Source organism: Tachyglossus aculeatus, chromosome 27 (genome assembly GCF_015852505.1).
Source record: "Tachyglossus aculeatus isolate mTacAcu1 chromosome 27, mTacAcu1.pri, whole genome shotgun sequence".
NCBI classification, from domain to species: domain Eukaryota; kingdom Metazoa; phylum Chordata; class Mammalia; order Monotremata; family Tachyglossidae; genus Tachyglossus; species Tachyglossus aculeatus.
The window spans coordinates 3,796,605-3,824,114 of record NC_052092.1 but is presented as its reverse complement, the minus strand read 5'-3'; the positions used below and the strand labels follow the sequence as shown (position 1 = coordinate 3,824,114).

Here is a 27,510-nt window from a genome sequence, read left to right as displayed (position 1 = left end):
GCGGTGGATTGGCGGCGCCTGCGCAGTGCGTCGCGTTGCCGGGAGGGAGGAAGGAGGAGGAGGGAGGAGGGGGAAGATGGCGGCGGTGGCTGAGGCGGAGGAGGAGGCCGGGCCGCCGTCGGCCCCGGCCCCGGCCCCGGGACCGGCCCCGGCCGAGGGCGACTCCGCGGGCAAGGTCCGGGACATGAGCCTGGCCGCCCTGCAGCGACACGACCCCTACATCAACCGCATCGTGGACGTGGCCAGCCAGGTGGCCCTCTACACCTTCGGGCACCGGGCCAGCGAGTGGGTGCGTCCCCGCCGGGGGGGTGGAGACGGGACCGCCGGGGCCTGCGGGGGGTGTGGACGGGACCGCCGGGGCCTGCGGGGGGTGTGGACGGGACCGCCGGGGCCTGCGGGGGGTGTGGACGGGACCACTGGGGCCTGCGGGGGGTGTAGACGGGACGACCGGGGCCTGCAGGGGGTGTAGACGGGACCACTGGGGCCTACAGGGGGTGTAGGCGGCACGATTGGGGCCCACAGGGGTGTAGACGGGACCACTGGGGCCTGCAGGGGGTGTAGACGGCACGACTGGGGCCTACAGGGGGTGTAGACGGCACGACTGGGGCCTGCAGGGGGTGTAGACGGGACGACTGGGGCCTGCAGGGGGTGTAGACGGGACCATTGGGGCCTGCAGGGGGTGTAGACGGGACCACTGGGGCCTGCAGGGGGTGTAGATGTGACCGCTGGGGCCTGCAGGGGGTGTAGACGGCACGACCGGGGCCTGCAGGGGGTGTAGACGGGACCACTGGGGCCTACAGGGGGTGTGGACGGCACGATTGGGGCCTGCAGGGGGTGTAGACGGCACGATTGGGGCCTACAACGGGTGTAGACGAGACCACCGGGGCCTACAGGGGGTGTAGACGGGACCACTGGGGCCTACAGGGGGTGTAGACGGCACGACTGGGACCTGCAGGGGGTGTAGACGGGACGACTGGGGCCTGCAGGGGGTGTAGACGGGACCATTGGGGCCTGCAGGGGGTGTAGACGGGACCACTGGGGCCTGCAGGGGGTGTAGATGTGACCGCTGGGGCCTGCAGGGGGTGTAGACGGCACGACCGGGGCCTACAGGGGGTGTAGGCGGGACCACTGGGGCCTACAGGGGGTGTAGACGGCACGACTGGGGTCTGCAGGGGGTGTAGACGGCACGATTGGGGCCTACAACGGGTGTAGACGAGACCACCGGGGCCTACAGGGGGTGTAGACGGGACTGCTGGGGCCTGCAGGGGGTGTAGACGGGACTGCTGGGGCCTACAGGGGTGTAGACGGCACGATTGGGGCCTACAGGGGTGTAGACGGGACCACTGGGGCCTGCAGGGGGTGTAGGCGGCACGACTGGGGCCTGCAGGGGGTGTAGACGAGACCACCGGGGCATGCTGGGGGTGTAGACGACACGACTGGGGCCCGCAGGGGCTGTAGACGGGACCACTGGGGCCTGCAGGGGGTGTAGGCGGCACGACTGGGGCCTGCAGGGGGTGTAGACGGGACCACCGGGGCCTGCAGGGGGTGTAGACGGGACCACTAGGGGCTGTAAACGGGGGTGTAGACCCCCGGGCCTGGAATGCCCCCAATCCCTCTGCCCCTCCGCCAAGCTGGCTCTCTTCCTCCCTTCAAGGCCCTGCTGAGAGCTCACCTCCTCCAGGAGGCCTTCCCACACTCAGCCCCTTCCTTCCTCTCCCCCTCCTCCATCCCCCCATCTTACCTCCCTCCCTTCCCCACAGCACCTGTATATATGTATGTATGTTTGCACATATTTTTTTACTCTATTTAATTTATTTGTCCCTATCCTATTTATTTTATTTTGTTAGTATGTTTGGTTTTGTTCTCTGTCTCCTCCTTTTAGACTGTGAGCCCACTGTTGGGTAGGGACTGTCTCTAGATGTTGCCAATTTGTTCTTCCCAAGCGCTTAGTACAGTGCTCTGCACATAGTAAGCGCTTAATAAATACGATTGATGATGATGATGGTGTAGATGGCACGACTAGGGCCTGCAGGGGGTGTAGACGGGACCACTGGGGCCTGCAGGGGGTGTAGACGGGACCACTGGGGCCTGCAGGGGGTGTAGACGGGACCATTGGAGCCTGCAGGGGGTGTAGACGGCACGATTGGGGCCTACAACGGGTGTAGACGGCACGACTGGGGCCTGCAGGGGGTGTAGATGGGACCACTGGGGCCTGCAGGGGGTGTAGACGGCATGACTGGGGCCTGCAGGGGGTGTAGGCGGGACGACCGGGGCCTACAGGGGGTGTAGACGGCACGACCGGGGCCTACAGGGGGTGTAGACGGCATGACTGGGGCCTGCAGGGGGTGTAGACGGGACAACCGGGGCCTGCAGTGAGTGTAGACGGCATGACCGGGGCCTGCAGGAGGTTTAGACGGCACGACCGGGGCCGGCGGAGTGTGTAGGCAGGACCAGCGGGGCCTGCAGTGGGTGTAGACGGGACAACCAGGGACCAGTGGGGCTTCACATCAGGCCCCAACCCCCCAAAATGGGGCAAGATGTGTGTGTCCTCCCGAGGTTTCAGCCTCCAACTCAAAAATAGGGCGAGTTGTATCCTCCCAAGGTTTCAGCCCCCAACCGAAAAATGGGATGAGTTGTGTCCTCCCAAGGTTTCAGCCCCCAACGGAAAAATAGGGCAAGTTGTGTCCTCCCAAGTTTCAGCCCCCAACCAAAAAGTGGGCAAGTTGTGTCCTCCCAAGTTTCAGCCCCCAACCAAAAAGTGGGCAAGTTGTGTCCTCCCAGGGTTTCAGCCCCCAACTGAAAAATAGGGCAAGTTGTGTCCTCCCAAGGTTTCAGCCCCTAACTGAAAAATAGGGCAAGTTGTGTCTTCCCAAAGTTTCATCCCCCAACCAAAAAGTGGGGTGAGTTGTGTCCTCCCAAGGTTTCAGCCCCCAACCGAAAAATGGGATGAGTTGTGTCCTCCCAAGTTTCAGCCCCCAACTGAAAAATTTAATGAGTTGTGTCCTCACAAGTTTCAGCTCCCAACCGAAAAATGGGATGAGTTGTGTCCTCCCAAGTTTCAGCCCCCAACCGAAAAGTGGGATGAGTTGTGTCCTCCCAAGTTTCAGCCCCCAACCGAAAAATGGGATGAGTTGTGTCCTCCCAAGTTTCAGCCCCCAGCCAAAAAGTAGGGTGAGTTGTGTCCTGCCAAGGTTTCATCCCTCAACAGTCTCTCAGCTAGCAAAAGCGCCTGTTCACGGTACCAAATGCTCCCTGGGCAGAAACCTCAGTGCTCCCGGCCTGGAGGGAATCGTCAGCACAACCACACGGCCTGCAGCCAACTCGGCAGAGACAATCAGAGTAACTCAGCCTAACTTCCTTTTTTTTGCTTTTTAATGGTATCTGTTAAGCGCTCACTACGGATCAAACGCTGTGCTAAGCGCCGGGGGTTGTAAGTACCGGTTAACAGGTCGGACACAGCGTTGTAATGTTGTGGCTTCCAGTTAAGCGAACGTGTCATTTGCCACCTAGGTGAAATCTGGGTGGCAGAGGGAAAATGGGGATACCTATCTGTCAGGGGGGCATTAGATAATAATGATGGCATTTATTAAGCACCTACTATGTGCAGAGCACTGTTCTAAGCGCTGGGGAGGTTACAAGATTGTCCCACGGGGGGGGGCTCACAGTCTTAATCCCCATTTTCATTCATTCATTCATATTTATTGAATGCGTACTTTATGCAGAGCACTGTACTAAGCACTTGGGAAGTCCAAGTTGGCACCATATAGAGACGGTCCCTACCCAACTGGGCTCGATGAGGGGACTGAGGCCCAGAGAAGTGAAGTGACTTGCCCAAAGTCACACAGCTGACAATTGGCAGAGCTGAGATTTGAACCCATGACCTCCGACTCCAAAGCCCGGGCTCTTTCCACCGAGCCGGGCTGCTTCTCATGACCCCTACGCCAACCGCCGTTGGCTTCGGGCGGGAGTCGGAAGGACCTGGGTTCTAATCCGGCCTCTGCTGTGTGACCTTGGGCAGTCACTTTACCTCTCGGGGCCTCGGTTCCCTCATCTGTCAAATGGGGATTAAGACCGGGAGCCCTGTGGGGGACAGGGACTGTGTCCAACCTATTAGTACAGTGCTCTGCACACAGTAAGCGCTCAATAAATACGATTAATTCGTGTCTACCCCAGGGCTCAGTCCAGTGCCTGGCACATAGTAAGCGCTTTAACCGGTACCATTAAAAAGAAAAAAAAAATGGGCGGGGAGGGATTAGAAGCCAAGCTCGTGCCCTTCCCTCTAGACTTTACTGCATCTCCTGCTTCTAAGGACCCGCCAACGCGACGTGCCTTTGCTCCCAAATTTCGCCCTGAAATGGAATCGGTAGTAAGCGCTTAACAAATACCATTTAAAAAAAAAAAAAGAAAGAAAGCAGGAGGGGGGAGGGCGAGACCGTCTCCTCGGGTGATGGAAGGAAAGAACAGATGCTTTCTTGGAACACAAAGAACCCAGACTGGGCTGAGCAACACTGAGGTCTGTATCCTCAGCAAGCGAGTTGGAAAGAAGGGCTCCCGGGGACGAGGAACCTCTGCCCAACAGAGATAATAATAATGTTGGTATTTGTTAAGCGCTTACTATGTGCAAAGCACTGTTCTAAGCGCTGGGGAGGATACAAGGTGATCAGGTTGTTCCACATGGGGCTCACAGTCTTAATCCCCATTTTGCAGATGAGGGAACTGAGGCCCAGAGAAGTGAAGTGACTTGCCCAGAGTCACCCAGCTGACATTTGGAGGAGCTGGGGCTTGAACCCACGACCTCTGACTCCAAAGCCCGGGCTCTTTCCAATTGTCAGCTGGGTGACTTTGGGCAAGTCACTTCACTTCTCTGTGCCTCAGTTTCCCCATTTTACAGATGAGGGAACTGAGGCCCAGAGAAGTGAAGTGACTTGCCCAGAGTCACCCAGCTGACAATTGGGGGAGCTGGGGTTTGAACCCACGACCTCTGACTCCAAAGCCCGGGCTCTTTCCACCGAGCCACGCTGCTTCTCAAGCCACGATGGCTTCGGGGCTAGAGGAGGGCACCGACAGGGCAGCGGCTGCCTTCTAGAAGCTCCTCGGAGGGATCGTTTCTGCGAACTCTGCTCACCTCTTATTATTATTATTAATAATAATAATGGTATTTGTTCAGCACTTACTATGACCAGGCACTATACTGAGTGCTGGGGAGATAAAAACAAAGCAGGTTGGACGCAGTCCCTGTCCCCCATGGGGCTCACAGTCTCAATCCCCATTTTATAGATGAGAGAACTGAGGCCCAGAGAAGTGAAGTGACTTGCTCAAGGTCCCACAGCTGACAAGTGGCGGAGCCGAGATTAGAACCCATGACCTTCTGACTGCCGGGCCCTTGCTGTACCACTTAAGCCACGCTGTTTCTAAGCCCTCTTCCAAGCTCTCAGTCAACACTCAGTAGACCGTCAGCTCCTCGAGGGCAGGGGTCATGTTTGCTAGCTTTATTGGACTCACTCGAGCGCTCAGTCTACTGCTCTTCACTGGTGGTTGTTTTTTTTTTTAAATGGTATTTAGCGCTTATTATTTTCCAGGCACTGTACTAAGCGCTGGGGTAGATACAAGGTTGTCAGGTTGGGGCTCACCATCTTCATCCCCATTTTACAGATGAAGTAAGAAGCACTGAGAAGTGAAGCCACTTGCCCAGGGTCACCCAGCAGACAAGTGGCAGAGCCGGGATTAGAACCCAGGTCCTCTGATTCCCAGGCCCAGGCTCTATCTGCTAGACCACACTCCGTGGGGAGAGTTCAATAATAATAATGATGGTATTCGTTAAGCGCTTACTATGTGCAAAGCACTGTTTTAAGCACTGGGGAGGTTTCAAGGTGATCAAGTTGTCCCACGGGGGGCTCACAATCTTAATCCCCATTTTACAGATGAGGTAACTGAGGCACAGAGAAGTGACTTGCCCAGAGTCACACAGCTGACAGTTTGTGGAGCCGGGATTTGAACCCACGACCTCCGACTCCAAAGCCCGGGCTCATTCCACTGAGCCACGCTGCTTCTCAGTAGTTAGTACACATGATGTCTGCCCTCAAGAAGCTGCCAGTCTACTGTATGCAGACCCCTGGACTGAGCGTTTAGGAGAGCATAATAGCGACCTGCTTCCTGCCCTCAAGGAGCTGACCTGTCTGTGCCATGGCAGCAGGGCGGTGCATACGTGCAGTTCACGGTTGTGTCGTGTTGCGTTGCAGGAGAAGACGGATGTGGAAGGGACGCTGTTCGTCTACACGAGGTGAGGATGTTTCCCCTCCAGCCTCCGCTCTGAGGGCTGGCTTCACTCGGGCCCCTGGCACCGCCACATCCCGATTAGTTCCAGACAAGAAGGAAGAACCCCCGGCTACGTGGGAAACGGTCCTGTTGCGGCGCTCGGTTGGCGTGAAATGGATCCCCGCTATTTATTGAGTGCTTCCTGTACATAGAGCCCTGGACCGAGCAGGACCGGCCCCTGTTTCACGAAGCGGGAGGCCACGGGTTTTGGAAGGGATGCCCCCGACCCCCACATCAGAGAGTCCCGCCCCCTCCCAAGCACGGGATATTAAATATCTGCTCTCGGCCACCTGGACTCATCCCCTTTCCATCCCTGAAGCCGGAAGTAGGGCAGCGGAGCGGGTCAGGAGGATGGGTAGCCGGGCATCATGCCCTTTGCATCAATCAATCAATCAATCAGTCGTATTTATTAAGCACTTACTGTGTACATCAAACCACCAGAGCCCCGGTTTTTTTGTGTGTGTGTGTGTGAAGTTTGTTAAGCGCTTACTTCGGGTCAAGCACCGTTTTGAACGCCGGGGTAGATACAAGTTAATCGGGTCGGACACGGTCCCTGGCCCACACAGGGGTCACAGTTTAAGGAGGAGGGAGAATGGGGATTTCATCCCCATTGTACACGTGAGGGAACCGAAGCCCAGACAAGTGAAGTGACCTACCCAAAGTCCCGCAGCAGACAAGCGGCAGAGCTGGGATTAAAATGCGGGTCCTCTGACCCCCCCGTCCCCCCAGGGCCGGGCTCCTTCCACTCAGCCACGCCGCTTCCCGTCTTTTTTCCCCAGGCCCACACTAAATCCAGACGACCACGAGGGGTGGGAAAAACACCCCCACACCCCACCGTCGGCGTCTCATCTCAAGCTCTCGTTGAGGCCTGGCCCGACAACACATAGCGTTTCAGTGGAACAGTGCCCGGGGTTTAGTTTGCTCATCTCCATTTCATCTCGTCACTAAAAGGAACCCATCCAGCACATCCCACCCCCCCCTCCCCTCACGCCAAACGTGGCACAGTCACTCTCCAACCCACATCCCCCCAACCCGGCCCACCCCATGGCACTTTCGAGCCACCCGAGTTGGGACCGGAGGGGCGCATTGTGGGGGAGACTGGTTCCATCCTCCCCCAGCTCATGCGGCCCCCCCTTCCTCCCCTGCCCCCCGATTTTCCAGGTCGGCGTCCCCCAAGCACGGATTCACCATCATGAACAGGCTGAGCATGGAAAACCGCACGGAGCCCATCACTAAAGACCTGGACTTCCAGCTCCAGGACCCTTTCCTGCTCTACCGGAACGCCCGACGTGAGAATCTTTCTTTCCCTTTGGTCGCGGGGAGCCCTCGATTCAGAAACTGACTGCCCCAGGCCCCTTCTTGCCGGAGTTGGGCATGGGCGACAGGCGAGGGTTTTGTGTTTTTATGGTACTTTTTATGCGCTTACTGTTTGCCAGGCACTGTCCTAAGCGTTGAAGTAGATCCAAGCACTGTCCCTCTCCCACATGGGGCTCACAGTCTTCACCCCCAATTCACAGATGAGGTAACTGAGGCCCAAAGAAGTGAAGCGACGTGCCCGAGGTCACCCAGCAGCCAAGTGGCGGAGCCGGGATTAGAACCCAGGTCCTTCTGACTCTCAGACCCGGGTTCTAGACGCTAGGCCACGGGAGTAACTAGCTTATGTCCCTGAGAAAGCTCACAAGGAGGGCATGCAACTATTTTTGCAGAGGTATTTAAATCCCACGTCCTTCTGGGCTGGGATACTATCAGATCTGGCAGGCCCGGGCCGGGCCCTTGGTTTCCAGCTCAAGGACACACCAGGCCAGGTTACGAGGGACACAGTTCATCCCCCACGGCTTGGGACTGGCGTATCCTAATTCTAATCCCGGCTCTGCCGCTTGTCTACTGGGTGCCCCGGAGCAAGTCACTTCACTTCTGGGCCTCAGTTACCTCATCTGTAAAATGGGGATCGACGCTGTGAGCCCCACGTGGGACAGGGACTGTGTCCACCCTGATTTGCTTGTGTAAAACCCCAGCGCTTAGTACAATGCCCGACACATAGTCAGCACTTAACGAATATCGCAATTATTGTTATTATGATGTCACCGGGCATGTGGGAGACTTCCCCAGATTCTGGGCTTTCTGCTGGTGTTGCTTTCTGTTTTCTGGGAGCGAGACTTCTCCCAGAGACCCCCCCCGCCCCCGTCCTCCAACTCTTCTTTGTCGCTTTCCACTCTCAGCCTCCACCTTTGGGCCTTACCACTCTAGTGTGCTCCCCATCTTCCCTCCCTTTACCCCCTTCTTCAGTCTATCCTTGCCTCCTCCCCCAGCTCTTGGCACCGTGCTTGGCACAGAGTAAGCACTTCACCAATACCACAATTCTTATTTATTCTGGACCCACGGGGCAGTGGCGGAGGTGCCCCGGAGCCACGATCTTTTAACTCCTGAGTGAATCTCTTCGGGGTGCCTCGCTTTACTTCTGCCCCTCCAGACTGTAAGCTCGTTGTGGGCAGGGAATGTGTTGATTATCCCAGCGTACTCTTCCAAGCGCTTAGTACAGTGCTCTGCACCGAGTAAGCCCTCAATAGATTCAACTGACTGACCCCGAGGCGGCGTGCCAGTTGGGTGCCCGTTGGGTGCGAGCAGCCACCTCTGCACCTCACCTGGGTGAAAATGGGCACTGGGTTGTTTCTGTCGCAACCAAGAAAATAGGAAGCTTTAAGATAGTAATAATGATAACGATGGCATTTGTTAAGCGCTGACTATGTGCAAAGCACTGTTCTAAGTGCTGTGGGGGTTACAAGGTGATCAGGTTGTCCCACGTGGGGCTCACAGTCTTCATCCCCATTTGACAGATGAGGGAACTGAGGCTCAGAGAAGTGAAGTGACTTGCCCAAGGTCACACAGCAGACATGTGGCAGAGCTCTCCCGCTCGTAACGAGAAAGAGGCTAGACTACTTTGGTAAAAGCTCCATCTTGGAGGTAATAGACTATGAAATCATTGATTGGCTAAGACACCCAACAACCCATCCCCATCCCCCCCGGGCGGCGCCTCCCGATGACAAAGGAATATTCAGGGAAAAGGACAAAGGGATCATTCAGTTTTCAGGCTACGTTTGGCACTGACTTTACATTTAGACAGGGTCCTCCCCCCAGCCCCCGCCCCAAAATAATTCCGTCCGCTCAGGAGATGCATCAGGGAGAGACGTAGCTAATCACCAGATCGAGTCATAAACCTGGGGAGAATTGCCAATTTTAGCGGGAAAGAGGCAGAGACTGAACCGGCACCGCCATTTGCCAGCGCTTAGAACGGTGCTTTGCACATAGTAAGCGCTTAATAAATGCCATTATTATTATTTGCCACCTCAAAAAAAGAATCAAAATGACAAGATTTGGATGGGTCCCGGCGCCACCCCTCAGTCAACCAATCAGTGGTATTTACTGAATGCTTCCTGTCTGCAGGGCGCTGTACTAAACGCTTGGGTGAGTACAGTATAACACATTCCCTGCCCACGACGAGCTTACAGTCGAGAGGAAGAGCTGACAGGTGGGAGGTGGAGCTTAGAGCAGTTCGGAATATGGATGGGGAACGGAATGGCAAATCTGGGAATAAGAGGATTGACTCCTTTTCCCCCGATCCTACCCACAAGGAGGTCTTGGAGTTTGCAGTTCCGGAGAAGGCCCAGTTAGTGCTCTGATTTATTAAGAACAAAACTGCAACTCTGAGGATAAACCCAGATTCCAGTCATTCTCTTTATTCTGCTGCTGAGAATGGGCAGCGCGGCCCAGTGGAAAGCACACGGGATGTTGGGAGACAGGAGACCCAGATTCCTGACCTGCTGTGTGACCCTCGGAGGAGACATTTAACCTCTCTGAGCCACAGTTTCCTCACCTGTGAAATGGGAGAAAGCACCTGTTCCAACCTTCCCTCTTAGACTCAGTCCTGCGTGGGTTCGATCTGATTCCCCTTCTGTGTCCCAGTGCTCAGCGCAGCGGCCATACTTAATGAATCCCAGTATTATTATCTCTTAGAGTAGATGATAATAATAATGGTAATACCATTTTTTAAAATTCTGGTATTAAGCAGTTACTGTTTGCCAAGCATTGTATAAAGTGCTGGCGTCGGTATAAGTTAATTAAGATATAAAATCTGTCCCTCAAGGGGCTCACAGTCTAAGTAGACGGGATGACAGGCATTGAATCACCATTTTGCAGATGAGGAAACTGAGGCACAGGGGCATTCAGTGACTCGCCCAAGATCACCCAGGAGACTAGCAGCTGCGGTGTTTAGAGAAGGTCCGTAAAATGTCCCTGTTGGGGTTGCCTGGGGCCTTTATAATAATAGAATAATGGTATTTGTTCACTTAACACTTAGTACAGTGCTCTGCACACAGTAAGCGCTCAATAAATACAATTGATTGATTGATTTGTTAAGTGCTTACTATGTGCCAAGCCCATTCAAAGCACTGGAGGTAGGTACAGGGTCATAAATTTGTCCCACGTGGGGCTCACAGTCTTAATCCCCATTTGACAGATGAGGTAACTGAGGCACAGAGAAGTTAAGCGACTTGCCCGTAGTCACCCGGCTGACAAGTGGCGGAGCCGGGATTAGAACCCATGACCTGTGACTCGTAAGCCCGGGCCCTCTCCACTGAGCCAAGCAGTTTCCCACTAAGCCCCACTGCTTCCCAATCTGGAGCTTGTGCCTCCAGAGAGAGGCTCTTCGCTCACCCCGCAGCGCGAATCCCAACTTCCCTCCCTCATTCCCGGCGCGAGGCGGGCCCGGCCTCGACCCCGAGGAGAGCGGTGCCTCCCAGCCGCTCCGAGTGACCCGACGTCCGGGGATCACGGGACCGCTGCCGGGGCCGGACGGCATGTGAGAAGAAACAGAGCGGAGAGGCCAGAGATAACAGTGCTATGTGGGCCCTTCCCAGCCGGGAACGCTTCCCGGACCCCTCCCGTCGGGCCGAGCCCGGCTGTGGTCAGCCGGCCCGCGGCTGAAGGGGAAGGAGAGAGTCCTACGCGGAAGATTCCCCCTTGTTTTAACGGGCTAGAAGTGGGTGGAAATGCGGGGAGGGGAGAATGCGAGGAGGGGACAGCGTATCTTGCGTTATCCTGCCCCGCGCCGTTTCCCATTTATGGGCTTGGGGGCTTGTGTTGGGGGGACCAGCCCATCTCTTTCCAGATAAGATAGGCGCCCCAAACAAGGGGCCACCATCATCCTAACCCCTCCTCCCCTGGTGTTTCGAGGGGACGTGCATATGCACCCCAGCTTCGAGACAGAAGTAGGTCACATCAGCAAGGTGATCGATCGGTGAAAATCAGAGAAGCAGCGCGGATTAGTGGCTAGAGCCCGGGCCCGGAAATCAGAAGGACCTGGGCTCTAATCGCCGCTCTCCTACTTTTCAATTGATTCAATTCGATCGTGTTTAATGAGCGCTTAGGGTGTGCAGAGCACTGTACTAAGAGCTTGGAAAGTACAAATCGGCAACATATAGAGACGGTCCCTACCCAGCTACAGACTCACGGTCTAGAAGGGGGAGACACTTGTCTGCTGCGTGACCTTGAACAAGCCGCCTCGCTTTTCTGCGCCTCAGCTTCCTCATCTGTAAAATGGGGGTTAAGCCTGTGAGCCGTGTGGGAGGTGTACTGTGTCCAACCTAATTCACTCGATCTACCCCAGTGCTTGGCACAGTGCCTGGCACAGAGTAAGCACTTAACAAATATCATTTTAAAAAAACAAAACGCAGGCTCCGGCCCGCTTTCACTCGACCCCTGCACCGCGAGGTGGTTTTAATTGTGCCCCGGATGTATGGAGAAACTGCCCCATGGGTTCCGGGGTTTCGGTGGCAAGATCATGGGGAGGGGCAGCATTCGCCCCCCGTTTGCGGCCTGGCACCCTTCCCTTTACCAAGCCCCAGAGGCCCCTCCTCATGAGGGGACGCGTCACTGGTCGAGAATTCAGGCCCACGGACCTGTTGACCTTTCAACCTAGAGCTCCCTTCCCTAGAGGCCTTTCCTCTCTTGAAATCCTAACTCCCACCGGGCAGACGACGGCAGGGTCTCCCATAATTCTTTCCCCTCCTCCCTCCGATCCCGCCTCTCAAAAAGGAACACCCCCGAACCCCAAATCCTTCCCCCACCCAGGCATAAATCGGCCTGTGCCCGGCCTTGCGGAATTGGACTGCAAGTCAACCGGTCGAATTCTCATCATCTCCTCTTCCCCCCCCGGACAGAGGGGGCCCCAAACGAGCGGAGCCCCGGATTCGGAATTCCGTCGGCCCCGGCCCGCCTGGCACCGGAGAGCCGAGAATTCCCGGCGCCCGAGAGCGGCCATAAGTCTTTGAGGCCGAGGCGCAGGGAGTCGAGGGCGGAAGGGCACCGGCCGAGAGGCGGGACCGTGAACCGGACGTTCGTAGCCGACGGCGGACCACGCGTCCCTTCCCGCTGACGGAGGGCCTTACCTCTGGGCGGGACGGAGAGGCGGGCGGGCCGGGCTCCGGGCGGCTCCGGGTCGGCGGGCCGGACACTGGGGAGCGATCGGTAGGGGGGACCGGCCCGCGAAGAGAAGGCGGGAATCATCTTCAATTTCCAGGCGGATCGCGCTCAGTCCGCCGATGGGGCCGGCGGCGGCCCTTGGGGCGTTTGAGGGGGATTGAAAAAGCCGGTCATCGTCAAACGGAGCCCTTCCTTTCGGCGGTTCTAGTCTCCGGTCAGAGCGGCCCTTCAGCTGAGCCGGCGTAGTAGGCCTCTCCGGGCACGGGAAGCTCCAGGCTTCTGCCTGGGAATTTCCCTTTTTCCCGTGCTCCGGAGCAGGGAGGGATACCCCTCTCCCGGGTCCCCTCTGCGTCTGCCCTTTCCGCCGCGGCCTCTCTCCGCCTAGTCCTCCGGGACTTCGGCTTTCCCCCGGCCGGCCCCTCCCCCGCAGTCTTGTGGGAAAACTTGGATCGAGGTGGTGGGAGAGGGGGCCCCCCGACCCTGCCTGTCAGCTCATCACCTCCGAGAGAGAGGGAAAGAGAGAGAGAGAGCCACAGCCATCTCTGGCTTCCGTGAATCGCCAGCTACTCCGATACAGCCCGTTGGGTGGGTGGGGACAAGAAAAGTCTGCCTGGAATGGGCTCTTTTAGACGATAGTAACAGTAATAGTAGCTGTATTAAGTGCTTACTTGGTGCCAAGCATTGTACTAAGCGCCGGAGGAAATACCAGACTATCAAGTCAGACACAGTCCCTGCCCCACACGGGGCTCACAGTCGTAGTTCCCGTTTTACAGGTGAGGGAACTGAGGCCCAGAGAAGTCATTTGCCCAAAGTTCTACCGCAAGCCAGTGGTGGAGCCAGGATTAGAACCCAGGTCCTTTGAGTCCAAGGCCAGTGCTCTCCACGAGACCAATTCATGCTTTCTGGCTCAAGTGTCCACAGTGGGTTTTTTTTTCATGGTACTTAAGCATTTATTATATGCCCGACACTGTTAAGTACTGGGGTATTCATTCAATCGTATTGAGCGCTTACTGTGTGCAGAGCACTGTACTAAGCGCTTGGGAAGTCCAAGTTGGCAACATATAGAGACGGTCCCTACCCAACAGCGGGCTCACAGTCTAGAAGGGGGAGACAGAGAACAAAACATATTAACAAAATAAAATAAATATGTACAAGTAAAATAAATAGAGTAATAAATACGTACAAACATATACGTACATACAGGTGCTGTGAAGAGGGGAAGGAGGTAAGGCGGGGGGATTCAGATACAAGGTAATCAATCGTATTTATTGAGCGCTTACTGTGTGCACAGCACTGTACTAAGCGCTTGGGAAGTACAAGTTGGCAACATATAGGGACGGTCCCTACCCAACAGTGCGCTCACAGTCTAGAAGGGGGGACAGCATAGTCTGTGCCACATAGGGCTCACAGTCTTAATCCCCATTTTACAGATGAGGTAACTGAGGCCCAGAGAAGTGCAGTGGCTTTTCCAAGGTCACACGGCAGACAAGTAGTGGAGCCGGGATTAGCACCCAGGGCCTGCTGACTCGCAGGCCAGAGCTCTGGGAAAGAGCTGGGTGACTCCGACTCCTGTTTCAGCCCTCACTGTCCCCGCAGGACCTAGGGGAGAGAGTTGGGAGAACTGAGTTCTAGTCCCAGCCAAGCCCCTCGGCCTGCCGTGGGACCTCGAGCGAGCCAATTCTGGGCCTCAGTTTCCTCCTCTGTGGAATGGAAAGGAGTGGACCAACCTCTTCACGATCAATCATATTTATTGAGCGCTTACTGTGTGCAGAGCACTGTACTAAGCACTTGGGAAGTACAAGTTGGCAACATATAGAGACGGTCCCTACCCAACAGTGGGCTCACAATCTAGAAGGGGGGCTCACAGTCTAGAAGGGCTCAGGGCTTTGGAAAAATACGAGTGCTTGGTAAAAAAATAAACCAGGAAGTCGAGGGTCATCATTAGTGTCATGAGAAACTGCATTCTCAGTGCCTGGCGATGGAGAGACAGGTTCTGTCACCCCCCTCCTTTCAGTCCCTCTGCCATTCGATCTTCATCTTCCACGGCCCCGTTAGCCAGATTAAAAGATGGGTTTTGAATCGGCCCAACGCAGGCCCCAGGCAACAGCCATCCAGAAACTGATCTCTCCCCGTCCCTGAATCCTCGTCTCCCAACGTCCGGGAGGGTTTTTTTTTTCCTTTTTTCCAACAGTCACTGTCTCACACCTGCATTCCCCTGGTGGTCCGGACAGCGGCAAATCTCCCCTCTGCATTGCATCTGCAGAAGGCTTTTGGCACCGTTGACGTCCCGGAACGGCGCGTCAAACTTAGAATCGGGGGGAAAGAACAAAAAGCCCGCCCCAAATACGAGTGTATTTTCAGAATGAGACAAGGGGGCCACTCCCACCCCTCCCCGTGTTCCTCAGGGGTTCCTTGATCCCAGTGCCCCGGCCGGGGCTGCCTCTTCCTTTTATAGCTCCTCTCTCTCCCTTGAGAGTCCCAATCCACTCCTTCTCCAGGGAAAGAGAACTTTCCCTGTAGCCAGAAGGCCGGCCGGCCCTCCCCTCCGGGAGATTAAAGCCCCCGCGGTCCGGGAATCGGGTCTCCGGCCGGGGCAGAGTTGTTCTCCTCCGAGGTCGGGTGTGGGCCGAGGTGGGCACCCCTACCCGCCCCCAAGCCGGGGACCTGCCAGCAGCGGTCCCCACGGCCCCGACGGATGTCAAGTCCCGAGTTAACCGCTTTCGTGACCTTGAGATGAAAGGGGACTACCCGAGCAGAGGCTCACGGGAGGGTGGGCGCGTGAGCCGAAGTAGGGATTATGAGTTCGCCGGGGAGGAATGCGTGTCTGGATTTCCAAGCCCGGGGGCGGGCATGAGGGAATCTGGACCGGGAAGAGACGTGTCCCCCACGCATGCGTCGGTTGAAAATTCCCAGTTAAAGAAAAAAAACGGTTCCACAAAGGCAAAATGTCTCCCATGTAGTGCCATCTTCTGGCAAGCCCAGACTCCAGATTGCGGGGGGCGCCTTGGCCAGTTTCGGGGGGCGGGGACCGCTTCCCGGTGGGTTATGGTGGTCCCAGGCGGGGATGTTCTTGGAGAAGCAGCGTGGCTCAGGGGAAAGAGCCTGGGCTTTGGAGTCAGAGGTCATGGGTTCATATCCCAGCTCCGCCAATTGTCAGCTGTGTGACCTTGGGCAAGTCACTTAACTTCTCTGTGCCTCAGTTACCTCATCTGTAAAATGGGGATTAAGACTGTGAGCCCCCCGTGGGACAACCTGATCACCTTGTAACCTCCCCAGCGCTTAGAACAGTGCTTTGCACATAGTAAGCGCTTAATAAATGCCATTATTATTATTATTATTATATTCCGTTCTCTACGGCTCATGACAGGGAACCCCCATCACCCCTTCAGGCAGGTGAGCGTTGGGAGCAGCCTGCCTTAAAATGGCAGCAAACCGGGCTGCCTGGGGTCGCGGGGGGGATTCGGAGTCTGGGTTTGGCTTTTAGGGGCTGGTGTCTCTAGGTTTCAACGGAGCCAAGGAGGTGGGGGGGGAATGGTTTAGGAGCTTCTGACCTTGGGCACGTCCTCCTCTGTGCCTCAGTCTCCTCATCTGTAAACATGGGGATTCACACCGTAGGCCCCACGTGGGACTTAGGCCACATCCGACTCGATCAGCTTGTGTCTACCTCAGCACTTAGTACAGTGCCTGGCGCATAGTAAACGCTTTACAGATACCATTAAAAAAAATAAGCGTACGTTCTCATGGTAAACGGGCCTCCGGGTGATGGGAAGAGTTGGCATCCTGCTGCTGAAGACATGGGGCCCCCTCCCCGGTCCAGTAGCCGCCAGCCTTGCCAGGGGTCGCCTCTCGCCGCTAGCCCACCGGTTGCGGGGGGGCCCCAGCTCGGGGAACATTTCCACCCGGCGGGCTGGGCTGTGGGAGAAACGCTCAACTGTGCTTGTGCCTTTACAGTGTCCATTTATGGAATTTGGTTTTACGACAAGGAAGAGTGCCAAAGAATCGCCGAGCTCATGAAAAAGTAAGCGGGGAAGAGTTGACCCGATGTGGCCGAGGTTGGGGGGGGGGGGCGGTGGGGGGCCCCCGAGTCTCAGTGCGCCCCATCTTTGCCTCCCCCTTCCGGGGTCGTAGGCTGCCCCCACCTCTCCTCCCTTGGAGGAGGATTTCAGTAGGTGAAGGCAGCGTGGCTTAGCGAGGAGGGGGCTGGAAATCAGAGGACCCATCCCTGAGCCCGCCGTAATAATATTCATTCATTCGATCGTATTTATTGAGTGCTTACTGTGTGCAGGACACTGTACTAAGCGCTTGAGAAGTCAAGTTGGCAACATATAGAGACGGTCCCTACCCAACAACGGGCGCACAGTCTAGATGGGGGAGACAGAGAACGAAACAAAACAAACTGAAAATAATGATGGTATTTCTGAAGCGCTTACTATGTGCAAAGCACCGTTCTAAGCGCTGGGGAGGTGACAGGGTAATCAGGTTGTCCCACGGGGGGGGGAAATCACAGTTTTAATCCCCATTTGACAGATGAGGGAACGGAGGCCGAGAGAAGTTAAGTGACTTGCCCAGAGTCACACAGCTGACAGTTGGCAGAGGTGGGATTTGAACCCATGACCTCTGACTCCAAAGCCGGGGCTCTTCCCACTGAGCCACGCTGCTTCTCCCCGTGACCTGGGGCAAGTCACTTCTCCATGGAAGGACTCGTCAGGGATCCAGTCCGATCTCCCTTGTCCTTTTTTCCTTCTCAGATGGTATTCGCTAAGCACTCGCTATGCCCCAGGCTTTGTTTTAAGCACTGGGGCAGATACAGTTTAATCAGGTTGGACACGGTCCCTGTCCCACATGGGGCTCACAGTCTAAATTGGAAAATTGAATCCCATTTTACAGGTGAGGTAAGTGAGGCCCAAGGGAGTGAAGTGACTCGTCCAGGTCCGACTCCCAAGCCCATCTTTCCGCTAGGCCACACTGGTTCTCATCGCCCTATCGGATAACCTTGCCTCGATCCCGGCGCTCAGGACGCGGTACAGTAAGCGCTCCGTAAAAGCCGCCGTGACACGAAGGGAGATGGGTTCCCCTCCCGCCACCCCCGAGGATGGGTTTTTCCTTACAACCCCCCGGCCCCCACAGATGCGCTCCGTGACAGCTACTTCAGCTCAGCGAGCTCAAGTTGCAGTTGGCGGTGATTAAGCGCCCTGGAACCGGTTATTTGCCGCGATAAAGACGCATTCTCAGAATACCCCCGCTCTCGCGGGCCGGGGTTTATAATAGCAGCATTTCATACCGACGAACAAGCAGCCCGCCGGGAGAGCAAGAGACTGCGGGGGTCACGTGCGGGGGTGGCGGTAATTGCCAGCAGCTGGGGCGGGCGGGAGGAGGGAGCTGCCCCCGGGGTGACTCGTGTCCCCTGCTCAGATTGAACCCTAAATTCCCCCCCGAAAAATGGGCCTCGGGGGGACCCCCCACATCTAGGCACCCCACGGAGAAGCCGCGTGGCCTGGTGAACAGAGCGAGGACCGCGGAGTCCGAGGATGTCGCTCTTATTCCCGGCCCCCTCGCGCGTCTGCTGTGTGACCGTGGGCAAACCGCTTCACTGCTCTGGGCCTCAGTGACCTCATCCGTAAAAGGGGGATCGAGACCGGGAGCCCCGCGTGGGACAGGGACTGTGTCCAACCGGATTACCTTTTTTCTATCCCAATACGTAGAGCAGTGCTCGGCACGTAGTAAGCGCTTAATAAATACCACGGTTATTACTTGACTGGTGGTCAGGGAACGTGTCTGTTTGTTGCGATATTGTACGCTCCTAAGTGCTTAGTACGATGCTCTGCACACAGTAAGCGCTTAATACCGCAGTTATTATTACCTGACTGTAAACTCGGTGGTGGTCAGGGAATGTGTCTGTTTGGGATATCAGCCAATGCTCTGCACACAGTAAGCGCTTAATAAATGCCGCAATTATTATTACCTGACTGTAAACTTGGTGGTGGTCAGGGAATGTGTCTGTTTGGGATATCATCCAATGCTCTGCACACAGTAAGCCCTTAATAAATACCGCAATTATTGTTATTACCTGACTGTAAACTTGGTGGTGGTCAGGGAATGTGTCTGTTTGGGATATCATACGCTCCCAAGTGCTTAGTACAATGCCCTGCACACTGTAAGCGCTTAGTAAATACCACAATTACTGTTATTACCTGACTGTAAACTTGGTGGTGGTCAGGGAATGTGTCTGTTTGTGATATCCTGTGCTCTCCAGTGCTTAGTACAATGCTCTGCAATAGTAAGCGCTTAATAAATACCGCAATTATTGTTATTACCTGACTGTAAACTTGGTGGTGGTCAGGGAATGTGTCTGTCTGTGATATCGTACGCTCCCAAGTGCTTAGTACAATGCTCTGCACATAGTAAGCGCTTAATAAATACCACAATTATTGTTATTACCTGACTGTAAACTGGGTGGTGGTCAGGTGGGATATCATACGCTCCCAAGTGCTTAGTACAATGCTCTGCACACCGTAAGCGCTCCATAAATACCATTGACTGACTTGAATTAAGCCCCTTGAGGCCGACACGGTTGCCGCCTTGGTGGGCTGCTCCCGAGCGCTCAGCCCATGGCCCACGCTCTACTAATACCATTGATCATCATCATCATCAATCGTATTTATTGAGCGCTTACTGTGTGCAGAGCACTGTACTAAGCGCTTGGGAAGTACAAATTGGCAACATATAGAGACAGTCCCTACCCAACAGTGGGCTCACAGTCTAAAAGGGAGAGACAAAACCAAACATACTAACAAAATAAAATAAATAGAGTAGATATGTACAAGTAAAATAAATAAATAAATAGAGTAATGAATATGTACAAACATATATACGTATAGACAGGTGCTGTGGGGAAGGGAAGGAGGTAAGATGGGGGGATGGAGAGGGGGTCGAAGGGGAGAGGAAGGAAGGGGCTCAGTCTGGGAAGGCCTCCTGGAGGAGGTGAGCTCTCAGTAGGGCCTTGAAGGGAGGAAGAGAGCTAGCTTGGCGGATGGGCAGAGGGGTTGGGGGCATTCCAGGCCCGGGGGATGATGTGGGCCGGGGGTCGATGGCGGGACAGGCGAGAACGAGGTACGGTGAGGAGATTAGCAGTGGAGGAGCGGAGGGTGCGGGCTGGGCTGGAGAAGGAGAGATTGATCAAACCCAACACGCCACGCCGGCGATTCCCAGCGGCGGGACCCCCAACCCGGCCCCCGGAGGGATCGGGGACCGCAGGCTTGCGGGATGGGCGGCGGGGGGGGGGTCCCCTCCCCCTGGATCCCTCCTCACCAAAGAGTAGAATGGATTCGTGGGTGGCGGGTGAAGGGAGAATTGCTGGTTTTCTAATCCTGTGAATCTGTTGGGTTGTGGGGGGGGGGGCTGGTTTCTGCCCGGTCCCGGTCCTCCCCCCCTCCCCGCTCCGCTGTGCCCTTCCAGCCTGACGCAGTACGAGCAGCTGAGAGCCCGGCAGGGGACCGGCGCCGCCGGCATCTCGCCCATGAGCCTCAGCGCCAGGGACGCCAAAGAGGTGGACATCTTGCAGATGCTCACCAAGGCCAAAGACGAGTACACCAAGGTACGCCCCTTCCCCTCCCGCCGCCCAGGCCGGAGCACCGGGGCGGGCGATGGGGGGGCTGCCCGCTGCCAGGCAGAGAATCACAGTGCTCCTATCCTCTCCCCCATCCCCCACGGCCCCCCAGTCCTTGGTTCCTCACCAAGTCTCTGTTGTGCTTTCTGCGCCTTTCATCGCCCGTCAACCTCTCTGCCTCCGCCTGACAGTCCCCACCCATAATCCCGTCCCTTGTTCCTATTTTTCTCTCCCCACCAGCTGTTCTCCTCCCTCCTTTTCTCTCTTTCCCTTTTCTTCTACATCTCCCTGCTCCCCGGCTCTCTTCCAGGTAGCCCCCTCCCCATAACTCATCCCCCTCTCCCGGGGCCACCCCTCTCGTCCCTCGGGCATCCATAGACCGCTCCCCGTATGGCAACTCAGAGGGGCCTTCCGGATCCCTAGGAAAACGGAGCCGGACGCGGCCCGAGGGTTGGAAACGGTGACCGCAGTTAAGGCTCCGTGCCTACCAAGTGGACCATCCCCCTCGACCCCCCACGTAGCTCGGGCTACTTCGACACCTCCATTTCTCAGTCCTTGGTTAGAATTAGCGGACATTTCTGAAGGAGAAAATAGAAGGGATTCCGAATAGAATGAATATTCTATTAATTTTATTTTGTTAATATGTTTTGTTGTCTGTCTCCCCCTTCTAGACTGTGAACCCACTGTTGGGTAGGGACCGTCTCTACATGTTCCCACCTTGGACTTCCCAAGTGCCTAGTACAGTGCTCTGCACACAGCAAGCGCTCAATAAATGCGATTGGATGAATGAATGAAAAAAGGGGACGAGGAGGCGGGACGGAGGAAAAAGAGCCAGGCCAGAGGGAGGGGAAACGAGAAGGGGTCGTCCAGAAAAAAAAAACCGACCTCTCTTTGCACCCTCCTCTGGCTTCCCGTCATTTTATGGTCATTCCCGGGTGAGTGGGGTGGAATCGGGGGACGGAGGGGCCGAGGGGACCGAGCGCGCCCGTCGAGTTTGCCCCGAGCAGCCGGCGTTTCTGTTGCAGTGTAAGCAGTGCTCGGAGCCCAAGCAGATTGCCAACTCCTCCGCCATCTACGACAACCCCAACCTGATCAAGCCTATCCCCGTCAAGCCCAGCGAAAACCAGCAGCAACAGCAGCTCACTACTAAGCAAGGCCAGGTATGCGGTGTCATTCACGGGGGGTCGTGGTGGGATAACAACAATAATTATTGTTATTAATCCTATTTATTAAGCTAAGCACTTGGGAGAGTACAATGCGACATCAAACACACTCCCTTCCCACAACAAGCTCACAGTGCGGAGGGGAAATTTGGGGGTTTCCCCTCATTCATCCGGGCGTATTTATTGAGCGCTTACTGTGTGCAGAGCACTTGGGAGGGTACAAGGCAACAATAATCACATTCCCTGTCCGCAACGAGCTTACAGTCTAAATTGTAATAGTAATAATAATGATGGCATTTATTAAGCGCTTACTATGTGCAGAGCACTGGGGAGCTCACAAGGCGATCAGGTTGTCCCACGGGGGGCTCACAGTCTTCATCCCCATTTTCCAGATGAGGGTAACTGAGGCCCGGAGAAGTTAAGTGACTTGCCCAAAGTCACACAGCTTTGTATATGTATATATGTTTGTACGTATTTATTACTCTATTTTATTTGTACATATTTATTCTATTTATTTTATTTTGTTAATACGTTTTGTTTTGTTGTCTGTCTCCCCCTTCTAGACTGTGAGCCCGCTGTTGGGTAGGGACCGTCTCTATATGTTGCCAACTTGGACTTCCCAAGCGCTTAGTACAGTGCTCTGCACACAGTAAGCGCTCAATAAATACGATTGATTGATTGTACTTCCCAAGCGCTTAGTACAGTGCTCTGCACACAGTAAGCACTCAATAAATACGAATGAATGAATGGCAGAGCCGGGATTTGAACTCCAGACCTCTGACTCCAAAGCCCGGGCTGTTTCCGCTGAGCCACGCTGCTTCTCTCGTAAACTCTTTGAGGGCAGGTTTCATACTCACTAACTCCGTTGTCCTCTCCGAAGCACAGAGTACAGCGCTCTCTCCGGAGTAAGCGCTCAATAAATGCCATCGATTGGGGAAGGCGGGAGAGAATTTTAGTATGGGAATGATGACTTTTTTTTTTTGAAGTAGAAAAGCTTCCATTCATTCATTCAATCGTAGTTATTGAGCGCTTACTGTGTGCAGAGCACTGTACTAAGCGCTTGGGAAGTACAAGTCGGCAACATATAGAGACGGTCCCTACCCAACAACGGGCTCACAGTCTAGTAGGGGGAGACGGACTTCATTCATTCATTCAGTCATTCAGTCGTATTTATTGAGCGCTTACTGTGTTCAGAGCACTGTACTGAGCGCTGACTTCCAGGTATTCTGAGGACCCCCGGTAGCCCAACCCCCCCGTCCAGAGGCTCCCGTTACCCAGCTTCCTTTGAGAGCACAGGGCCCAAAAGCGGGCGAGGGGCTGAGTTTGGGGCGGAGGGCTGGGAGGGATCAGGCATCATTGAGAAGCAGCGTGGCTCAGTGGAAAAAGCCCAGGCTTTGGAGTCAGAGGTCATGGGTTCAAATCCCTGCTCTGCCACTTATCAGCTGTGTGACCTTGGACAAGTCACTTAAGTTCTCTGGGCCTCAGTTACCTCAATCTGTAAAATGGGGGTGAAGACTGCGAGCCCCCCGTGGGACAACCTGATCACCTTGTAACCTCCCCAGCGCTTAGAACGGTGCTTTGCACATAGTAAGCGCTTAATAAATGCCATCATTATTATGATTGAGCGGACAAGCCACCATTTTGGGTCTTCTCAGCCCTGACTGTCCCAAGGTCCGGTTGGGTCCCCTCCTCGCCCCGGGCCGAGCGGATAGAGCCCCCCACCACGCCCTTGCCCCCGGCCTCGCCTCCGCAGGTCCCGGATCCGGAGCCTCAGCACCTGTCCCTGACGGCCCTCTTCGGGAAGCAGGAGCGGGCGGCCTTCCGCGACAGCTCGGAGCCCGCCGAGGACGGCCACCCCCCCGCCCCCGGAGCGGCTCCCCAGCAGGCAGGGGGTGGTGCGCTCGCTGTCCTACGAGGAGCCCGCCGGGCCCTCGCCCCCCCACCGAGAAGCAGCTGTGCCCGGCCATTCAGAAGCTCATGGTGCGCAGCGCGGACCTGCTGCCCGTGCCCGAGCTGCCCGAGAGCCGGCCGGGCCCGGGGGTTGGCGGGGGCCGGGCCGGCGGACTCTTCCCGGGCCTGTTCCAGCCGGTGGCGCCCCAGGGCGCGGGGCTGCCCCCCGCCGCGGCCGCCCCCGGCCCGCCCAGTCTGCTGGACCAGCTCCAGGCTCCCCAGCTGGTGACGGGAAGCAAGCCGGAGCCCGCCCCGGCCCCCTTGTTCGGCCGGACCGCGCCCCCCGCCCCGCTCAAGGGCGTGGCCCCGGCGCCCCTGCTCTACTTTAACCTGGGGAAGGACCGGACCAAACTCCCCAGGGCAGCGCCCCCGCCTCCCCCCGTCGTCACCGCCACCCCCCTCTCGGGCAGCCCGGGCAACCCCGGTGGGGCGGCCTACCCGCAGGAGCTGCTGAAGAAGCTGCAGATGGTCCAGCACGACCAGCAGCTGCCCGGGGCCGCCGCCGCCGCCGCCGCCCGGCCCGCCCTGGCCGCCAAGTTCCCGCTCGTGACGCAGAGCACCCGGCCGCTCGAGCCCCTCGACTCCTGGACGGAGAAGAGCTCCAGGCCGGACCGGCAGGCCCCGCTCCTCCAGGTGAGTGGGCCAGAGTTGTCCAGGGTCGGGAGAAGGGAGGGGTCCGGCCCCAAGGCAGGGCGGAGAAGCAGAGCTCCCCGGAAGCACCTCCTCTCTTCTCCATCCTCCCTTTCCTCTCTTCTGTGCTCCCCCTTTCCTCCTTCAGTCACACCTCCTCCCCATCTTCTTCCGTCCTTCACCCCCACCTCCTCTTCCCCCCATTCTCCTTGCTCCCTCTCCCATGCCTTCCACTTTCCCTGCCCCCTTCCCCCCCTCCCATTCTCCACTCTTGTCTCCCATCGCCCCACAATCCCCCCTCTCCTTCCTCTTCCCCTCTCTCCCCCCCTTTCAGGTGGGAATTGAGCAACTGCTTCTGAGGAAAACCAAATTTGTCCTGGGCCTTTGATTTGGGGGGGTTCTTGTGGGGGAACAACCTCAGTCTGGGACAGAAATAGCAGGAGGCCCCAGCGCTTCCCGATGGGACCTCCCCCTCCCGGAGATGCTTTGGCCACTTGGGCCAGAGCCCCTCAAGGCCCAGTGGCCAACTGCTGGTGCCAAAACAAGCCTCCTCCCCGGCCCATCCTCTCTCCTCATTTGGACGTGCCTGCTTCGTAGGGGTGGGGTCCTGGGAGCTGGACACGGGCCCAGGGCTACATGCCAGCCTCGCCTCGGGGCTTGGAATATTAAAAAGGTAATACGTAAGTTGTCTGCTCCTGCGATGGAAATGAATTTTCGTAGGTTATATAACTGCAGCAGCTTAGTAAAATGGACTGTTGACTTCCTGCCTCCCCTTTGCCCAAGTGCCCGACTCTGAGACGCTACTGAGACCCTGTCCCCCCTTCCTCCCCGCTGCCCGCGATGAGCAGGCGGAAGGCGGTCAGAGCCCATGGGGGGCTCGGCCCTGGGGCTCTTCCACAAGGTGCCAGAGGGGCAAGCCCACGTCCCCGTGGGCGGCCAGAAGATGACCCGCTGTGGGCCGTGGAAGGGGCGAGTCGGAGCTCACCGTGGCCCGCATCCTCCCCGAACGCTTCCTCTTCGGCCCCGGGCTGTCCGTTTTCTTCCACAGCCGGTGGCAGTGGACGTAGCCCAGGCAGGCTGGCTTTTTGGTGTCCCCCCCACGGCCAGCAGCTGTGGGCCTAAGCGAGGCGAGCCAGCGGGGCTCGAGGCCGGCCCGTCCATCTCCCTCCGCGGCCCACCGCGGTGGAGGTAGCCCGGGCGAGCTGGGGGAAATCAGGTCCGTCTCGTCTGTCTCCCTCCACGGCTGGTGGCGGTGGATGGAAAATGGGGATAATGATAATAATGACGGCGTTCATTAAGCGCTTACTATGTGCAAAGCACTGTTCTAAGCGCTGGGGAGCGTACAAGGTGATCAGGTTGTCCCACGGGGGGCTCACAGTCTTAAACCCCCATTTTCCAGATGAGGTAACTGAGGCCCAGAGAAGTGAAATGACTTGCCCAAAGTCACAGCGCTGACAATTGGCTGAGCCGGGATTTGAACCCGTGACCTCTGACTCCAAAGCCCACGCTCTTTCCACTGAGCCACGCTGCTTCTCTAAGACCGTGAGCCCCAGGTGGGCTAACCTGCTTACCCCAGCACTGGGCTTAGCCCATAGGAAGTGCTTAACAAATACCATCACCGCCATTATTGTTATTATTATAAAAGCCTCCAGAGCAGGGACTATGCTCCATACATGGCTCGGGCTTTGGAGTCAGAGGTCATGGGTTCAAATCCCTGCTCTGCCAACTGTCAGCTGTGTCTGGCTTTGGGCAAGTCACTTCTCTGGGCCTCAGTTACCTCAGCTGGAAAATGGGGATTAAAACTGTGAGCCCCCCGTGGGACAACCTGATCACCTTGTAACCTCCCCAGCACTTAGAACAGTGCTTAGCACATAGTAAGCGCTTAACAAATACCATCCTTATTATTATTATGGAATCCAGGTGAGCCAGCCTGTCCCTCTCCCTCCGCCACGGGGGTAGTCCGGGCGGGCCGCCTTCTGGTCTCCCTCCATTTCCTGCAGGCCCCGAGCCCAGCTGAGTGGTTTGTATCTCCTCCCCGACAGGTGATCTCCCCTCAGCGCATCCCCGCCACCGTGGCCCCGTCCCTGCTGATGTCACCCATGGTGTTCAGCCAGCCGTCCCCCGCCCCTGCCAAGGGCACGGAGAGCGTCCGGCTCCCCCTGCCCACCCAGGAGCCCCAGGCCGCGACCACGGGTCTCCTGCTGCCGCTGACCCGCCCGGACCCTGCCACCCTGAGTAGGAGCTCCTTGACCAAACTGCAGCTCCAGGAGACCCTGCTCAACCTCCTCCAGGTAAGGGGGACCCACCCCGCCCCCTGCCCCTCACGCTTCCGTCCTGGCCCTTGAAGCCGCTACCCTCTCTTGCCCCTCCTAGCCCCTTTTAGCCCTTCAGCTAGGTGGGCTGCAGCCATCTCCGTGGGGACTATAGACACCTCTACCTCTGTCCTCTCTTTCTCCCCCCTTCCCACTCCTCCTCCTCCTCTCTTCCCATCGGATAACACCTTCCTCCCTTCCTGTGATCTGCTGTCACAACGGCCACCCCGAATCCAAAGTTGGCTTCTCCACACTAAGCCGCCTCCTCACCACTTGACTGGTGCTTCGGTTCCCCCGTGGCCTTACCTCTCCACCCTCTCTTCCCTGTTTCCTCAGCCAGCTCTTCTCCCCTTAGTGTGTAGTTTGCATGTGAATGAGTGTGTTTGCACACACGCGGGCTGACCATAAGCGCCCAAAGGACGGGGACCTCGTCTTTTTCTTCTCTTACGGAGTCCCAGAGAGCCAAGTGGACTGGTGGAGTCGGGCGACTCCATTGCCCACTGTAAGACCTCCTCAGGAAAGTGGGCAGGGGGAGACCCAGTCCACCCCAGGGCATGGTAGGAAGGGGGCCCAGAGCACATTTCCCGGGCAGTGAAGAGGGAACGGTTACCAGACAGGCAGGAAGTGACTTGAGATGTCCCCCTCCCCCAAGACCGAGGGGCACGGGATCACGAGATTTAGCCAACCAGGAGCTCGTGGATGGCTCACCTTCCGCAGACCGGGCCATCCGGGCAAGATGGGCAGGGAGAGTTGGGGAGCGGCATCCGACAGATGCCCTGGGCGGGGTCCGACCCGAGGCCTGTGGTCCCTCTCCTTCAGAACGACGACAACTTCCTCACCATCATCTACGAAGCGTATCTCTATGGGGCGACCCGGCCAGCCAGGAAAAAGACTCTCTAAAGACCCGAAGTTTTGAACGGGAAACCTTCGAGCGACTTAGCGGTCCAGCACCAGCTCAGTGTTGAAACTTTTCCGCCTTTGTTTTTTGTGTTGTTGTTGTTTGTTTGGTTTTTTACTGAAAGGATGTGTGATTCAATAAAACACCCCCACCTTTTTA

At 56.6% G+C, this 27,510-nt stretch overlaps 1 protein-coding gene across 1 annotated transcript; it reads left to right on the top strand.

The window, feature by feature from the left end:
- The first annotated feature begins 132 nt into the window (after positions 1-132).
- On the top strand, positions 133-27,510 carry DCP1B (decapping mRNA 1B). Its single transcript, XM_038767988.1, is given in 11 exon segments — positions 133-289; positions 6,240-6,280; positions 7,477-7,604; positions 16,744-16,810; positions 20,248-20,386; positions 21,424-21,558; positions 23,315-23,415; positions 23,417-23,495; positions 23,497-24,144; positions 26,184-26,432; positions 27,273-27,510. Coding segments are annotated over 11 exon segments (1,773 nt in total). The 5' UTR covers positions 133-184; the 3' UTR covers positions 27,354-27,510.